General features: G+C 41.2%; 1 protein-coding gene across 7 annotated transcripts in view; it reads right to left on the bottom strand.

Annotated features, from left to right (window-relative positions):
- Positions 1-964: 964 nt before the first annotated feature.
- NIN (ninein) overlaps positions 965-18,595 on the bottom strand; it is a 126,164-nt gene continuing 108,533 nt past the window's right edge. For 4 of the 7 annotated variants that reach the window (XM_074996197.1, XM_074996191.1, XM_074996192.1 and 1 more), the window contains 2 exons: positions 10,340-10,453; positions 965-8,128 (listed from right to left, as the gene is read on the bottom strand). In XM_074996197.1, coding sequence (XP_074852298.1) covers positions 7,919-8,128; positions 10,340-10,453 — 324 coding nt within the window. In that variant the 3' untranslated portion in view covers positions 965-7,918. Of the gene's footprint in view, positions 8,129-10,339; positions 10,454-13,055; positions 13,547-16,239; positions 16,287-18,595 lie in introns of those variants that run through there. The other 3 variants (XM_074996194.1, XM_074996193.1, XM_074996195.1) reach the window with 3 other exon arrangements.

Consider the following 18,595-nt stretch of genomic DNA (forward strand, 5'->3'; position numbering starts at 1 on the left):
ATAGCCTAGATTTTTCTACATTTGTTTCAATTGTAATATTCGAGAATGGGAATATACTCCAAAATTTTAAGCATAACCCCATCCCCCAAGATGACACACAATGTCAGAGCATGCTCCTTTTAGACCCAAATGAGTCTAATATTAAATATTTTTCTTTATATTGGAATTACATACAGTGCGCCTATCAGCTAATTTCTAAATTATTGTCTACAAAAATCCAATCATTTTCATGTGCCTAAGTAGTTCCTAGAATACAGTTAAAGTTGCCACCTCCTACCAAATTATGACACAAAGCCCTGTAGGGTCCAACAGCCAGGTAACCCTGCAAAGGGCAGGATGGGCCTGGGGCCCAGGCAGCCCTCTTCACTCCAACCACGCATTCTGGCTGCCCAGGGCTGCTGCAATGGATGGTGGTGGGCCAGCTTGGCTAGTCCTGCTGAGATAGGCCTACCCTGATCCTGGTGGACAGGGTGTGGGGGGGAAGAGCCAGGACACAAAATGGGGGCAGGAATTGCCTGAGACCAGGGGGAGGTAAAGGAGGTTGGGAGACCTGATGGGGCTTGAATGAGTATGGACAAGAACAACAGGAGGAGAAGAAAGAGACTGAGAAACAAAGAGCCAAGAACAGGCCCAAGGAAGGAATAAGGCAAGAAGGGAACACAAAGGCTAAAGCGCGTATGTCAGATCTCACCCCCTCTTACTGTGTTAGCCAGGAACATAGTCTGAAAGGGCCACCAGGCTTTTTTCCCCGTTGTAGAGCTGTCCACCTACTACCCAGAAACTGCATTAAATAATGGTGTTTTTCAGTATGTGAGATCTTACCACATCCCCTCCACCCTGGCCTGTTCTCATTCCCCAGACCCTATGTCAAATTAGCAGGTGTCACACAGGGACTACCTTGTCCTTGACTGAAAAGCAAGAGCCACTAGGATAACAGATGAGCATGTTACAAAACTAGTGGAGGTATGCAAGATGCAGGTTTTTATTAGCACAGAAACAAGGACCCCCATAGTGTTTGGTGATGGACATACACACAACAAATTACATTTCCTGCCCCCAGGAGATTACATTGTAGTGTAAGATGGGGGACCACAAATGGAGAGAGACAGGGAAGCACAAGGAAAAAAGACAATATTTGGTCAGTATGATATGGAGTGGTCACCGCATACTAGCTTAAAAAAATGGCATAGAAACCAAGCCTCCTGCAGTGCAAGTTAGAGGAAACTAATTCAGAAAAAGCCCATTTGAAGTCATATACAAACAAAACATGAGGGAAATGTAATCCTCAACTGACCATTGTAATACTTTTCTCAATAAAAATGCCATCATATAATTCTGTATTTAAGATTAGCTTTCTAACAAAAGTATTTGGACTTGTTAACAATGATTAAAGGGGAAACAGTAGAGGATAAAAACATACTATGTAATGATTGAGAACTAGGTTCGTTATTAATTGATTTTTTTGGTCCTTAAACGGGTTTCCTTTTCCATAATGGAAAATTCATGTTTTTATTAACAACTGCAAGCCTGTCCATTATTTTACCCAGCTAAAATTTAGCTTTGATTTGTAGCGGCATATGAATTACATATGAATAGTGCTATTGGTCTCCACAACAAAATACTCAAATATTTTCATACAAAAAAATCTCCAACGCATGTAGTGAGTACGGTAATTTACATTTTTAATTGCAGTATAAACAATGTTAATTTGTCCTTCTGTTGTACATGATGGTATAAAGACAACTGTTGTAATACAGCATATTACAGGGGACTGGAGTTTATGACTTCTCAAGCTTCCGTCCACTTCTATGATACAATAGAATGCAAACTTGACAAAAATACACCCACTAGCTAACATCACTCCTTACAGCATTTGACAATTAGTGTGAATAGAAGTTATTACTGGCTGAGACGGCTGAACATCAGCAAAGCAACAGAATGCTGTTATAGCAGTCATGTCTTTTCCTTTAGATTTCCTAAAGGAGTTTGCTATTCTTAGCTAATGTAAACAGTTCCCTTAAATCATTTCATATAACATCCATAAATAGTGAATGCCAGTTGGGTTACCGTCTGTTTTCTCCAATAATATCAAAGAATTTCCTCTCTTTGAATTTAAATTCAGCTTCAAGTAGCTGAGAAAAAAGTGCTAACATATACATTTTACCAATGCCTATTGACACGCAACTCCTCAATTGTTCAGATATAACACAATCCCTCAAGTTGTTTGGAATGAATGAATATATAACGCTCCCTGTGTCCCCCCACCAAAAAACCCACAACTCCAAACCACTTCTCTTCACACTGATTCACACAGCACTGTGTGGGAAATAACGGTAGTATTTTTAAACACATTGTAATATTTGCATTGGCAAGGCCCATTGTTTTGATTGAGGCCTAGTACCTCAAGTTTGGTCAAGCACACGACTGGGCTATTAAAGACTTGGGCACACTTAAAATGCCTATATGCTATAGCCAGATTTCTACCTTTATATTCAAGCATCGGGGACTCTACATGCTTAATACCATTTCTAGGCGTATACCCATTTGGCTCAAAGGCATGGTAAAAAATACGCATGCAAGCGGGCAAACATGTCACTGACCTGAGCATCAGAGTTTGGGGCCCCAGTTTCATCTCTGCATAGTGGCTGGGTAGGAAGTTCCCTGAGCTGCTTCTCATGCAAGCCCTTTTGACAGCTACAACAGCATTTAATAACTCTGGAAGGTGCAATGTCACGGGGCACATTTAGGAGCTCTTTATTCACCCAGATCTCTCAATGATGTCACCTTGAATTTCAGCTGAACAAGAGGTGGCGGGGGATTGAACTCCCTTCTTGCACTACACATCTCAACTGTCCTCCACGGTGGGAGCAGGATTTGAAGCTAAATACACAAACAGGAAGGGTAGACTGAGAAATAAAGGGGAGAAATCAAGCTCTGTGCCTTATTGCTCTCCATTGTCCCTGCAACAAATGCTACCCAGCCTAGCTCCACCTTTTTCACATTATGTGCTAGAAAGTCCTGATTGTTTAAAATAAATAAATAAATACATAAAATAAGTGCCGACAGTTGGGTTAGGAGTACTATGCCCCATGAGTTGAGCACTTGGGTGGCCACCCAGAAGAGATTCAGGTGCCGCCCAGCTGATTAGCAGAGCGCCCACAGCCGTCCACAGTGAGAAGCATGTGTTTTTTCTGGTGGTGCACATCTGCACGTGCCTTGGTGCACATAATAAAATTTATTCTGCCCATGGATGGAAGAAATTAGAGAGGACACTGATTAGGAGTCTATCCTTTTAAAAAAAGCTTCCACGTGACATTTTATTTAATCAATCTGCAGTTTAGGGACAATCCCTACTTCAGTATTTGCATGCCTGGTAGTTTACCACATATGTAAATATTAAATCAGGTCTAATCTAGGAAAATGTATTTAAAAAGTGTGAGCTGAGGCCATTTTCTAGGGTTTTTTTTTGTTTTTTTTAAAAATGTTGCCTATTTTCCTAAGCTAGACATAACCTTAGGTAGGTGTGCTTAATTTCCTTGTTCTCACCCCACATTTTAGCCCACTTGCCTGTGTGTAAGTGGGCTGTTGGCAAGAGGGAATGAACCTGCAACCTTAGGGCAATAAAGATATGTTCTCTACCACATGAGCTAAAAGCCATCTGGCTCTCAGCCAAAGCTGGCACTCTCCCTTATTGCGGGGGGGCTCAGTGCCCCTGCAGTCACACAAGCATTGAAACTTTATTATATGGGTAACTTACCTGGCTAACTGGTCAATATTAGCAGAAACGAAATATGCACAGTCCTTGGAATTTACTTCCATGTACTTTGTGATATGAAACTGCTTCTGCAGGCAATGAAAAAATGGTGCATGCCTGGCCTAGAACTGTTGTTGCCATTTACCAAGATAGAAGATGGACAGTGGAAATAGCATAATTGTAATTTCTAACTAAGGTTTTTTTTTGGCTTGGTGTAGCTCCTAGATGTCTGTCACTAATTTTTCCACCTTAAAAGTTTAAGAATTAAAAAGTAAATGCTGCAAGCTGATTTTTTAAAATAAAACCTTGTATATTCGCTGCACCCTTTCAACAGGAAAATAGTGCAGAATTTTCTATCATCAGACATGCATTCTTTGTGATTACTTTCTCTGTCATGTCCTTCCGTTCTGTTCCTGTGCACGGGAAGAAAATAAATCTCTTTGGAATTTTTAACATTCACAATATTGCCTCCAGAAAGGAATTGAGCAGACTGGCAGTATTATTATTACTATTATTCAGTCCTTCCATACTCCAATTAATAGCTAATCATTTAGGTACAACAGTCTACCTAGTGCTCCCCTGGCTTTTAAAATTGGTGCTTTACCTGGCTAAATCAGTACAAAGTCATTTTCCGTAGGCTGGCTAGTGGCTTGGGACAAGGGAACTGGCAGTCTCTTTCCAGTGCTAACGGACAGTTGCATGTACAAATAATGCTGTGAGTGGCATCTTGCTGGCAGTCTGAGTCAACAGTTCGAATGCCTACAGTTTAAACATTTCTAACCTCTCCTCCAAACCCCGCTACCGCGGTCATCAGTGACCGCTCTCACCAGGATTAAGATTTTTAAAGCATTGTTAATGTGAATTTAAGTCTGTGTTTGTCCGATCATATTAAATTACACAGTTTGGTTTCTCATGATTTTCACAAGCAAGGTTGAATGAGTGGTTATCTCCATATACAGACCCCGAGCTCTAGATTTACAGTAGTGCAGGAAGCAAATTACAGCGATCGTTCCCTGAGTTGCTGAAGTGAACTCAAATACAACTCTTTACAACTGCAAGCTCAGATCCTGTAGCAGGTCTGTACAGAGTTACGTTGATGTCAAATAGAATGATGTATGGTCATTTGAGGTCCATGTTAGTAGACCATTGTCATTCTCCTGCCCATACAAGATTATTCCATAAATACATTTCAGGGCTATGCCTAGTTGAAATATTCAGGTAGAAGCCACCTTACTTCCTGTTCGGAGATTGTTCCTCCATTGTATAGAGCTTCCTTCCAGCGCCTAATGTATTTGTCAAGGAGTGTTTCATTGCAGCTGTAGAGTCCCTGTCACTGTCACCACCTGGGACATTTCTTAAGACTAGGTACTTCCATGTTTACTTAGGTGGCAGCAAACTATTTACCAAGTTTTAACCACCACCAGGGAAGCTGAACAAGAAACAGCCATTCATCAGTTGGGCGAGAAGCCTAGTTCATCAGCTGGAGCACAGATAGTGCTTTAGGGAACCTCCAGAATGTGTCGTATGTACGAACCAGATGAAGTCGGTTTTGTAATCAGTTGGGTGACCATATCCCCCATCCCAAACACGGGAGGAGTGGGAGGGAAAACCCCTCCATGGTTGCCCCACACCTTAGGGTTCTGGGGATGGGACGGCAGCTGCGCCTGTGCGCTCCTGGCTTCCCCGTACCTCGGGGAGCTGGGAAATAGGCATCAGCTGTCCTGGTGGGCTCCCGGCTCCCCCAAAGCACAGGGAATGAGGAGCCAGGTGGCAGCCAGGCTGGTCTGGCTCTCAGCTCCCCTGTGGCATAGGGAGCTGGGAGCTAGGTGGCAGCTGCACCAGTCCAGCTTCTGGCTCTTCCTGAGCTGTGGGGAGACCGGTGGCAGACGCGCGGGTGCACTCTTGGCTTCCACAAATAGGGTGCAATTAGCTGCTTTTTAAAACAGTGGGAGGCCTTTCCAGCACCTGAAATATGGGGTGGAAATGGGACAGGTACTTATCCTACTAATAAGGGTTATTCTGACAATGATACCTAAAGATGACCCAGAGGACATGTTGAGTATTAGACATAAGCTTAGAGTTTGAGACTAAACTACAAAAGTTCACCTTAAACTAGGGGTGGGACAATAATTTTGATGGGAGTAACTCCAAATATTTGGAAAGTGGTTAAGGGCCATACTCGTCCCTGAGGTCAACGGAGGAGGTGAAGGGTTTGGGACAGAGGTTGGGTGTAGAAGAGAGCTTGGGGTATGGGACTGGGGTGCAGGATCGAGAAGGGGATATGGACACAGGTGCAGGAGAGGATTCTAACCTGGGACAAGGGTGTAAGGAAGTTATGCAGTGTCTGGGAGAGGGTTGTGACCTGCAGCAGGAAATTGGGATGCAGGGTTTGTTGGAGGGATGGGTGCGGGAGTCAGGGTGCAGAGGGTTTCAGTTGTGTTCTGGGGTAGATGTGCAGAAGGGAGAGCAGGAGGCTGGTGGGAGGCTGGTTTCTGGCCAATGAGAGCTGTAAGATTGTGTTGGGGGTGGAAGCAGCACACAAAGCCTCCTCCACTCCTGGGGCTTGCAGCACACAGAACACACAGCCCCTGCTGCTGGGGTGTGGAAGGCAGGGAGCCTGCCTGAGGCTTCAGCTGGCCCGTGGAACAATGGCAATAGGTCAGATGTGGCTTGTCTGCCCCACCTGGCAGTTAGGTTTCAATATCGAGGTGAGTTACCAAATTAATTCAGTACAATAAATTCAGAGTTTATATTTAAAAACAAAACCGCTAAATAAGTTACAAAAAATCACAGAACACTAGAACTGGAAGGGACCTCGAAAGGTCATCAAGTCCAGTCCTCTGCCCTCATGGCAGGACCAAGCACCATCTAGACCATCCCCGACAGATTCCTATCTAACCTGCTCTTACATCTCTCCAGTGATGGAGATTCTATAACCTCCCTTGGCAATTTATTCCAGTGCTTAATCACCCTGACAGGAAGTTTTTCTTCATGTCCAACCTAAACCTCCCTTGCTGCAGTTTAAACCCATTGCTCTTTGTCCTATCCTCAGAGGCCAAAGAGATCAATTTTTTTCCCCTCCACCTGGTAACCCTCTTTGAGGTACTTGACAACCACCTTTATGTCCCCCTTTAGTCTCTTTTCTAAGCTAAACAAGCCCCATTCTTTCAGTCTTCCCTCATAGCTCATGTTCTCTAGACCTTTCATCATTCTTATTGCTCTTCTCTGGACCTTCTCCAATTTCTCCACATCTTTCTTGAAATGTGGTGCCTAGAACTGGACAATACTCCAATTGAGGTCTAATGAGTGCCGAGTAGAGCAGAAGAATGACTTCATGTGTCTTGCAGTCAACACTCCTATTAATGCATCCCAGAATCATGTCTGCCTTTTTTGCAACAGCATCACACTGTTGAGTCATATTTAGCTTGTGGTTCACCATGACCCCTAAATCCCTTTCCACAGCCATCCTAGACAGTTGCTTCCCATTTTGTACGTATGAAGCTGATTGTTCCTTCCCAAGCGGAGTACTTTGTATTTGTCCTTCTTAAACTTCATCCTATCAAAACAAAAGGCAGTCAAGTAGCACTTTAAAGACTAGCAAAATAAACTTCATCCTGTTTACTTCAGACCATTTATCCAGTTTGTTTAGATCATTTTGAATTCTTAGCCTATCCTCCAACACAGTTGCAACCCCTCCCAGTTTGGTATCACCTGCAAACTTAATAAGCGTACTCTCTGTGCCAATATCTAAATCGTTGAAGATATTGAACAGAACCAGTCCCAAAACAGACCCCTGTGGAACTCCAGTTGTTATGCCCTCCCAGCATGATTGTGAACCATTAATAACTACTCACTGTCAACAGTTATCCAGCCAGTTACGCACCCACCTTATAGTAGCCCAATCTAAGTTGTATTTGCCTGGTTTATTGACAAGATGATCATGAGAGAATCTCAGATCTGAATCTTTCCCATAACTTCGAACAGGCAGGTGATTTAGGAATGCAGGACGAGAGGGTTGTTGGCAACCTGCAGTTTCAGTTTTAACTTTAAACTAACTATTCTAAGACCCAGATTAACCAACAATGCTCAGACAAAAAGGCAGCAGAGTGAGAAGTTGAAGTCTTAGCATTTCAGTACAGTGCAAGAGAACTTGTGAAGCTTTTGCTATGACCTCAGCTGAGGTGCAGAACTCAAAGATGGTGAACCCAGGTTCTTCGCTATTTTATTGAGGCTGGCAATCTTTTCTTCTAAAAAGTAGTTTTTCTTCTCAGCAGTCTTCTGTCGCTGTTCTGTCATCTCCAGAGCTTTCAGCAACTGTGCGTTCTCAACATAGAGGTCCTTAACCATTGCGTCTGCCTTAGTGTTCTTGGAGAGCTAAATATATATATAAAGTTACTCCCAGCTCTTTACAGGTGAAGAAATACAAATGAAAGCAGCGCTGTGTTTAGGCCAGCTGCTGGTTCAACTTAAAGTGAGCCGCCTCATCCATGCATTGGTGTAGTGCATGATGATGTGAAATCATTCACAGTAAACATATAGCAACTTGATTATTTTCATGCATTAGAAAATAAATATTTCCTGATGTTTATTGGCACTACTAGTATCTTGAAAGTGGAAAGAGCTTATGCAGGTCAGATTATGAGATAGATACTACTTGTTCCACAAATCAAGGTCTGCCAACCCCTGCTCACGTAGTACTGCATGAAGAGTTTGTATAATCATGCCGCAATTCTTAAGGCTGGGTAAGTTCTCACACACAAGAACCCCTCAGCCAAGAGTGGGAGACAACTGCGAGTTAGGCATGCCCACTAGATCTCAGCTATAGTTCCGAAAGAAAGCTCTGGAACATAGGCCACCCCAGCGGGTGAAGATGCCATAAACCTGGTACTCTGCCTTTATTCCTTTGAGGACAGCCCTTTGGCGAGTCATATGGGGGTTTAATAAGGGAAGCTGGACCCTGTCATCAGTACTGCATTTTCCTGATGGGTGAGTAAAGCCTACTGGCCTCCCATTTTACAGAGTCCAGTTTCAACTGTGACTTCAGCACTCCTAGGAGGAACCCCCATGTACATAATTCCCCCTCCCCAAGTCTTCCATAGCACTATTGTCCCAAATATCTTGTTCACCTGAGCAACTAAGTTGGTCAGCTCAGGATTGTCTTCTGGCTGGGCTACATTAATCTGCCTGGCACTTTCTTTACCCCATATCTCAAATCTTTCTGGTAGCCAACAGTCTAATTCTTATCTTCCTTCCACACTCCCACTGCTCAAGAGAAAGTCCTCTCTGCTGTTCATGAAGATGGCTTCCAGTCCCTGCTCACTTCAAAACAAAAATCAGTAAAGAATTAAAATAAAGGAGCCTGGACACCCCGTGGTCATCTGAGGAAGAGGGCATCTTAGTTTTCTGACTTCTCTAGCCATGTGGACTTTGAATCTTTGAAAGCTTTATTGGATTTAAGATGCAGTTCATCCATTTGCATAGTGAAGTTCTCTCTGTGGGACTAAATTTAATTAAACGAGTTGTCTCCAGCTTTGGGCAGATAGATTGCCATTATCAGGGAAACAGGAGGTAGGAACAAATGGTCTCAGCTGTTTAAATCTAATATGCCAACAAAAATTGCATTCTTTAATAAATATGTTGACTAGTCTCGAAGAAAAGTATTTTCAATTTCCCTTCAAGTAATCTGATTTAATGGTACCTCTCCAGCATGTAAGTTGTCTGACTGAATACAGCAGTAATATAAGTTAAATAAATCATATATAAGACTATAAAAATGTTATTCTGAGGATGGTTTTTCTCACAGCAGGGACACTGACGTGCTCTGACAGGGTACACATTTGTGGCATGTTAAGGAAAATTAAGCATGTTTCTGTGCTCAACATAGCAATCTACAAGCATTGCATCTGCCAGTTCTCATCTATTATCTCACCTAAGAGCGTATTTGGATACTTGTCAGCCTTGAGCTGTGAAATAAACTTGAACGTTCGTGTAATTTATTTAGCGAGACTAGTCAAAAGCTCGCTCGGATTCACGGGCATTTTTATTTTTCCCCAACATGGAAAAGTTGAACATTTAGGTAATAGGTACTGCTGGAGAACACAATAGCCTAGAGAGGAATCTAAGCACAGACACAGAAAATAAGTCAATCTGAGAGAATGTCTCTCAAGAGGAGCTCCTGAAAAGTGGTAATATAAATGTAATCCTAACTAAGATAAACAGAAGCAAAGAGTATGTGTCTGGTTATCCTAGGAGGGAACATCCCCCCAAAGTGTAATCTCACTTTGATTTTCCTCTTTCCCTGCATACAGCTGCTTTTCAGTTAAGACCCTTCTCCCAGACTGAAGTGGTCCGTTGCCCTGTTTTAGGTAGTGGAAAGTAGCAAGCAATAAGAATTCTCAGTCAAATAATAACAAATTGGAGATGCTCAAGCCAGAACTTTTAGTCAAGCATGCAGTGTTTAAAAATCAAAAGCAGAAAGAGCTTTAAGAATCTACTTTGAACAAAAGGCCCGCCTGGCACACCTTGTTCAGTTAAGTCATGTACAGAAGGCATGCGAGATCCCAGGGGAGGACTAGAAAGGCTTACTTGTTCTTTCAGTTGGTTCACTTTATCTTGGAGGAGCCTCTTCACAAGTTTGAGTTTCTGCTCCACATCCATCATCCGTTCCTCCATCATCTTTAGAAGCTGAGCGTTGCTCCCCTAAAAGGTGAACAGTTAGGTGAAAGTAAGTCTCAGGTGACAACTGGCTGGGAGCCAGATTTGATAGCCAATAGAGTCTGCTTTGAAAGATGGACTCATCTGTTACGTGGCTCATGTTGGCAAATATTTATGCACTTACTCTAAAGGGACACTGTCAATATTAAAAAGTTTTAGCACTACTTTCGAGTATTAAATTTAACAAATCTAGTTTACTCTTATTTTTCACTCGGACTGGGCAACAAAAAGCCAATCTGGTTCTCATGCTCTAGCCAAAGTCCTGTTGTATTTTGGATCACAGCTGCCGGGAACAAAAATTGTATAAATGCACGGTCTCATTTTGTAAAACATTTCTAGTAAATTAGAACCTATGGGCATAAAGATTGGCAGTTTCAAATAATTCCCATAACCTTCAGTCTTTTAAAGTAAACAGCAGGATTTGCTACTGTCTCAAACTAGGTTGTTTACTTCCTTTATTATAGCTGTGGATTACAGGCTCCTGGTTATTCAGAACTGTTAGTAATCCGCCTATGTCAACCAGCTTTTTCCAGCAAGGTAACTCACAAGCCAGCTGAAACACAGTAATTTACTCCATAAGAGCCCCTGCAAAGATCAGACTGTACACTGCAATTTTTCTGGACCAGTTGTGAAGAGGAGACAGCAGATTATAAAGCTAGGTGAAATATTGGTAATTAGCTGTTACAAGAAACCAAACACAAGTAGTGGTAGTTTAACTGCCAGCTTTCACCTTTATTTTAAAGGCATCAGAGTGGGAGTTAGCAAAGAATCATTTTCCTACAGTACTGAATGATGAAAGGGCCTGTGAGCAAGTCACTTTCTTACATAGGCTGGAGTATTAATGGGGGCTGGAGGCAGGTGTATTTTTTTTTCCTGGGGGAGAACAGTTGCTTATTTAAAATTCCATACATCAGATTGAATTATGGAGAGGATTGCAATCAGAAGTACATTTTACTTGACGCTCTAGAAGGTTCTCAATACTTTATATATATTTTGAAATACATTTTAACTATAAGATGAGTCATGTACGATTCACTATATGATGTTGTTGAATCAGATGAGTTTTGAAAAAGGATTTAATATAAAATCTAGCATTAAGCAGAATTTACCATAATTTCTAGCCTAGATAGATAGATAGATAGATGGATTTAAAAACTTTAGTGCGATTCTCTGAAACACAGGTCATGAATACTTTTGTCTGTCTGTTGGTACAGGAAATTAATATTTTAGACAATCATCTGCAGTGTTTTAACAGGTGTTTTGGTCCCGGGATGAGAGAGAAAACAAGGTGGAGCGGTAATATCTTTTACAGCACCAACTACCACTGGTGAAAGAGAAACTTCTGAGGAGAGCCATCCTTACCTATATGCAGAACATGCAGCTGTGTAGGACTCCCAAAAATGTGGGGCACCTCTGGGTCTTAATCCCACCCACCTGCCTCTTCCTATCCCTGGACTGTGGCTCAACTTCCTCCAGAGAGGATCTAGTTAACTTAAAAGTCAAGAAGCCTGCCACACTACAAACGTGTGAAAGAGCCATTCAACAGGCATTTGTCTATGCAGGTATATACTGCCAGTTTTTTGAATTACTGTGTTAGTCTATTGGGTCTTGGCTTACTATGTTTTAAACTTATTTTGCCAGTGCGTTGCTGAAGATTATAAAACCACACCTCTAAAGAAGTCAAGATGCCATTGGACATAGAGGCATCAGTTTAATAGTACTGCTCGGGACTGGTACATCCTAAGGACGGCCCTGCTTTTGAGCCAAGAGCTTCCTGATGACAAGTTCTGGGGCTCCTGAAAACGACTCTTTCACCAACATAACTTGGGTCCAACAAAAGACATTATTACCTCATCCAACCTGTCTTTCAAGTATAACTGTATAAAACTTGCAGCTCTCCGCAGGGTGTTTTTTTTTTTTGTTCTGGTTTGCAATCCCTGAGTTGTGCATTCAAATTAATTTGAGAACACCAAATGAAACTAAGTTTCACCTGATCAGCATATGAATACGCAAAGCTTTCTCCTGAAGTTACAGGAAAAGAGAAGATGGATTCAAAACAGGCCAAGTTTCATTGTACAGATGAAAACCCTCAGTGAGTTAGGACAGTTTTGTTAAAAAGTTTCACACAGCTTGTACTCCAAGGAGAAGAGAACTGGACTAGAAAGCTGTAAATATTTATATACATTGGTTAAAATAATGTCAAAATCTAGCTTAGAAACAGTAATTGCTGGGAGACATGGAAGTATCAAGAACTGTGATTTGAAGATGGACTTCAGCCACTTACTACTTTTTGGTCCCAGTCTCTAAATCCAGCACTGCACAGGAAGTCAGTGCTTGAGGCCCAATTCCTGTATCAAATGCACACATGCAATCCCTGCTAACAAAAGGTACATACAACTCCCACCCAAGTTTAGGGCAGGATGTTGGTCCATAGCATTTTAGTACGCGATAGCGTGGATGGCAACTATCAGAGACCAGTCAAATATTTTGGCCAAAAGTTTTTGTTCAGATAAGCTGAAACACTGCAGTGAGCACGAGCAGTACGCTGCATTAGTAAGACAAAAGAGACACTATTATATTTAAAATGTTTTATTTCTCAGGTACATCAAAAAGTGTCATCCTTCCCTGTTAAAAAGTTTATACATCTTGTACAAAATTCAGTATAAATAGCCCAGATTTTCTTCAAATCTCATATATAAAAATTAGTACCTTTTGATAAAAATATTACAACTGTTTGAGAAAAATAGTGTATTTCTTTCCACATAGAACAAATCAACAATTTAAATAACATAAATAAAAAGGATTTGTAACAAATTGAAAAGGACAGCTTGTGAATTTTCTTCACAAAATAGGTTCTGCAAAAATAAATAGGAAAAAACATAATACTGGAGAGGCTTTTTTTTTTTTTTTTTTTAAAGCACGGAATAATTTGATCCTCAAGTTTCTCAGCTTATGCCAGTTTGAGTGTAAGTAAGTTTAGCATTGTAAGGAATGAGATCATTAGCAGCCAAGCTTTCAGAGGTGCCCAATCCTCCTGTAGGAATCTGCATGCACTGCTCGCTGCTCCGGTAGCAAGGCCTAGAGAAAGAAGGCAAGTGGGACACTTCACCCTGATATCAAGATTTGTTTTTAAATATATTCACAGGTATTAAAGTAAACCCACCACAACCTAAGCAAGCCAAGCAAAACAAACAGCAGCAACAGTCATCACAGCATGCAGAATTTCACCAATTACCTCTTTGTAAGTATTAGTAGCAGGGTTACCCAAACTCGGTCGCAAGGCCATTCAGAATGTGTTTTCTAGGAGTTAAGAACTCTTCAGATAGCTCACTAAAATCTATCTTGCAGGGAAATTTTTTTGTGGGTGGGGAATGTCAATTACATGGTTGCTAGTAGAAAGAGTGAAGCAGTAAGCTTCTGGTAAGAGAAATACAACTGCCATAATGTGCATTCTCTCAGGATTATGGTGAGGATAGCAGTATGCATGAAAGGTGGCGTCTAATTCAACTACATTAAAAAAAGAATTCTCAGCATTTCCAATATAAACATAGGCTGTAAAGAGTCTATCTGGAACACAAACTGGCTTAGGCTAAGACTGTAAGACTACACTGAAAGGAATTTCACTGCAATAAATTTTAATTTTAATTTTAAATTTTTTCAAATTACAAAACCAATCTGGAGGAAGCTTTTGGGAATTTATATGGTGTCCAAACAGGGGTAAAGTGAGGGACAAACAATGTTTTGAAGTACTTGGGTCAGATTAGTGTATGTTAAAAAGTGTGGCATAAAAAAGAGAGGCAGAATCTAAGGCTATGTCTACACTAGAGCATAAAATCAATTTTATAGGAGTTATGTCTATTTTATAACATACCTGTCTTCACTACAAATACCATCAGGTCAATTTTAAGGGGTCCTAAGGTTGACTTTTCTATGCCTGCTTTTTTCATGGGGAGTAATGTCAAATTTGACTTTCCAGGGTCGACAATGCTAGTGTAAATGCAGTGTTATTTAATTGGATTTTATTGGCCTCCAGAAGTATCCCAAATATGCCCACAATGTGTCCATTATGACCATCACTTTCACTTCTGCTGCTCTCCAGGGCTGCGTCTATACTAGCAAGTTCTTTCGAAAGAAGGGGGCTCTTTCGAAAGATCCCATGGAGCATCTACACACAAAAAGCATTCTTTAGAAAGTAAATCGAAATAACGTGGCACTCCTTTCGAAATCAGTCTTCATTTCCCATTTCAGGAAGAGCGCCTTCTTTCGAAAGCTCCTTTCACGTGTGGATGCTCCTCAGGCCCATCTTTCAAAAAAGTAGTCCTCATGGCTCCTGATTTCTCGATCCCTGGCCTGTTCTTTTGAAAGAGCAAGGGCTGTGTGGATGCCCTCTTTCGAAAGAGCAGATCACTCTTTTGATCCCCTTTTTTGCGCGTGGATGCACTCTTTCGAAAAAAGATCTTTCAGAAGAGATCTTCCGGAAGGGCTTCTTTCGAAAGATCTCTGTAGTGTAGACGTAGCCCAGGTGAGCAGGAAGCGGGCATCGGTGCAGGCTCTCCAGCTGCCCTCCAATAGACCATGGCTTCCGGGTCAAAATGAAATTAATCAAAACAACACTATCAAAATGAAGCATTTCAACAATACGGAAAAACAACTTTTTAATAGCTCCCGATGGAAACTTTTCAGATTTTTATTTCTGCAGCTTACGTTTCTCAGGACTAGCTCACTAGCCTCATAACGGCAGGTGCCAGAGGCAGGCTGTAGAAAAGCGGCCCAAAAATGCATGTGGCAGTGTGCTTTCAATGGGAGTGGCGAGTGAGGGCAATGCACTCAGGGATGATATCAGACACCCACAACCACTTGAGGTACATTTTCCCCTTCGCCCCATAATACAATGGCACAGAAACCCAGAATGCAACGGGGGTGCAGAAACTATGGGATAGGTACCCACAATGCATTGCAGACAGTCAAACTGAGCAAAAGTAGTGGGGACACACTATGTCGACTTTCTAAACATGTGGATGCTCACCATCGACTTTATAAAATCTAGTGGTATGAAGTCGACTTTAATAAATTAGACTCTTTCCTAGAGCAGACGTAGCCTAAAACATATGGAAAAAAGTGGGTAGGTGGCAGGGGCACTTTAATTTAGGGTTGGTCCTGCTTTGGGCAGGGGGCTGGACTTGGCCCCCTGGGGTCTCTCCCAGCCCTCGGGCTCTATGATAATTGTGAGGTTATTATATATAGAGTGAAGTGAAGTTCAGGGACTGCTATTGGAGTCAATAGTTCCAATTCTGTCTGCAGTATGAAGGATCCAAGAAAGCATCCAAGTTTGCACTCAACAGCCAGACAGATCAAAAAAATAAAATAAGGTAGATGAAGGATCTGGAGTTCAGAAATGTCTAGACAGGTTAGTATGAACAACAAAGATGGCTGAAGAGTTTCCATTTAGAGAGCCTGATGTCACGAACACAACAGCTAACCACGAAGGGCAATTGCTTGAGAACAATTATACATGAAACTAAGACAGAATAATATGGCTGTGACCAAAAAAGCAAAGCAAAACCGGGACAGAAAAGCACAGAACGCAACCGTAAACCAAAATCTTAGCAGCAGCACTCTACTTGTATGCATATTTAGTGTATTGAATGTTAGGCACCTCCCTCTAGAAAGGCCTTGAAGCTAGAGGAGTTCTGTAAGAACACAGCAGCAGGACTAACGCGAGAGCTAGATGGGTTAAATTTACAACATGGAAAATCTAGGGCTGTACTTACGGCTGAAATGACGATGGAGAGGGGACAAGATGCAAGTTTTCATGATGCTAAAGGGGATATTGAAATGCAGATAAGCTTTCAACTAAGTCTTTACCCTAGGACCTGACTAAGAAAAAAAAAGCAAGATGTTTTCACAAAGGAATGTTTTACCTTGTGCTTAACAAGAAGCGACGGACAAAGATTTTGTTTCTGACCATACTGGAAAAGCGCTCTTGTTTAACAAAACTGATTAAGAAACTTCAATGCTGTCAAACCCATACAAACTCTTATTGAAGATGCACTAGAACTGGTTTACATTTTTATATCAATTTAGTTTCCTAAGGTTATATCACAACAGGGATAAATGGGTTTCAAGTACCATCTCGAATGGAGGTTTGCCCAGATTTTAGATATTTTCCCCAATCTGGTTCAGTGCAGTTATAGCATGCAGCTAGTTTGTGTTTGATGAGCCCTCAAACAATTAAAAAAAATTTGTTTTTCAAAAGAGCACAAACAAGTTTATATATTCTTAAGACTGTTCCAGTATGTTAATTTGCTGCTGGTGCTGTAAGACTGTTTTTTGTTTGCTTATAAATAATGAAATTCCAAATAAAACCTTACATTTTGTACTGTTTGTCAAAGATCTAAGCATGTAAGATCATCATCAGAGCACCAGACAGATGACTTACATGTAACAATTTACATTTAACCTCATTCTGCTGTGCTTGCTTTTAGATGCCATGTCTCATTCTTATTTAACGGCATTTAAAAAAAAAAGTATTAAAAGAGATTTATCATTTTTGTTGAAAAATTCACACTCCTGAAAAGTGCCATGTACTTGAATGAACTTTTTCCAATAGAGCTATGCTTTTCAACCCAAACCAATCTCTGACAGGTCTACATATGAGTGAGAACCAAAAAGATGCTATGTTAAGAACTGATTTTCCCTATCCTTATGCTGAAAAATTACTCTGTGAGAGAGAGAGAGAGCGTGCGCACGCACCTCCTTCTCCCAGGACATACTTTGTACTCTTGTAAACAAAACATCCCCTTCACTCTCAAAACATTCTGAAGAGCTAGCACAGTGATAAGTTTCTTACCCCATGAAACTTAACACTACTGCTACATAAAAACATAAATAAACTGAGCACGTTCTAAGTCTTAACTTAAAAAAAATTTTTTTGGCAAGTCCAAGTTTTTAAACTTGCTAGAGAGCTTAGACTATTTTGAGAGTAAGAAAGCGTTTAAACTTAAGCTTTCATGTTTAAGAAATACATGGGAGAGTATTTACAGTAGTGTTTTTAATCGGTTGTCTGAAGTGCTACATTCCCTCCACAGAAGAAAGGAAGTAAGGCAAACATTCTGGTTTATGGGTAAGGCAGAGACCAATCCTTTGGTATCTCTTTTAAGGCCACTGCAGAGAAACTAAATGAATTCCTTGAATCAGTCTTCATGGATAAGGATGTGAGGGAAATTCCCAAACCTGAACCATGCTTTCTAGGTGACAAATCTACTAATTATCCCAGACTGAGGTGTCAGAGGGGGGTTTGGAACAAATTGATCAACTACACAGTAATAAGTCACCAGGCTCAGAGTCTCGTCACCCAAGAGTTCTGAAAGAAATCAAATATAAAATTGAAGAACAACCAACTGTGATTTGTAGACTCATTTAAATCAGCTTCTGTACCAAAATGATTGCAGGATAGCTAATGTGATGTTAATTTTTAGAATGGGCTTTGGAGGTGATTCTAACAATTACAGGAGGGTAAGCCAGACTTCAGTACTGGTTGAAACTATCCATATAGTAAAAGAACAGAATTGTCAGTCGTATAGATGAGCATTATTTGTTGGGGAAAGAGGAAATGTAATTTTTGTAAAGAGAAATCATGCTTCACCAATCTACTAGAATTCTTTGCAGAGGGATCAACAAGCTGGAGGACAAGGGGGATCTAGTGGATATCTTATACTTAGATTTTCAGAAAGCCTTTGACATGGTCCCTCACCCAGGGCTCTTAAGTAAGCTGTCATGGGACAAAAGAGAAGGTCCTCAAATGGACTAGTAACTTGTCAAAAGATAGGAAACAAAGATGAAATTAATGGTCAGATTTCAGATTGGAGAGAGAAAAACAGTGGTGTCCTCCGGGGGTGGGGGAGGTAGGGGTCTTTACTGGCCTCAGTTCTATTCCACATAGAATCATAAAATACTAGGACTGGGAGGGACCTCGAGAGGCCATCGAGTCCAGCCCTCTGCCCTAATGGCAGGACCAAGTACTGTCTAAACCATCCCCGGTAGACATCTATCTAACCTGTTCTTAAATATCTCCAGCGATGGAGATTCCTCAACCTCCCTCGGCAATTTATTCCACTGTTTGACCAC

Source organism: Carettochelys insculpta, chromosome 6, assembly GCF_033958435.1.
Source record: "Carettochelys insculpta isolate YL-2023 chromosome 6, ASM3395843v1, whole genome shotgun sequence".
Lineage (NCBI taxonomy): Eukaryota > Metazoa > Chordata > Testudines > Carettochelyidae > Carettochelys > Carettochelys insculpta.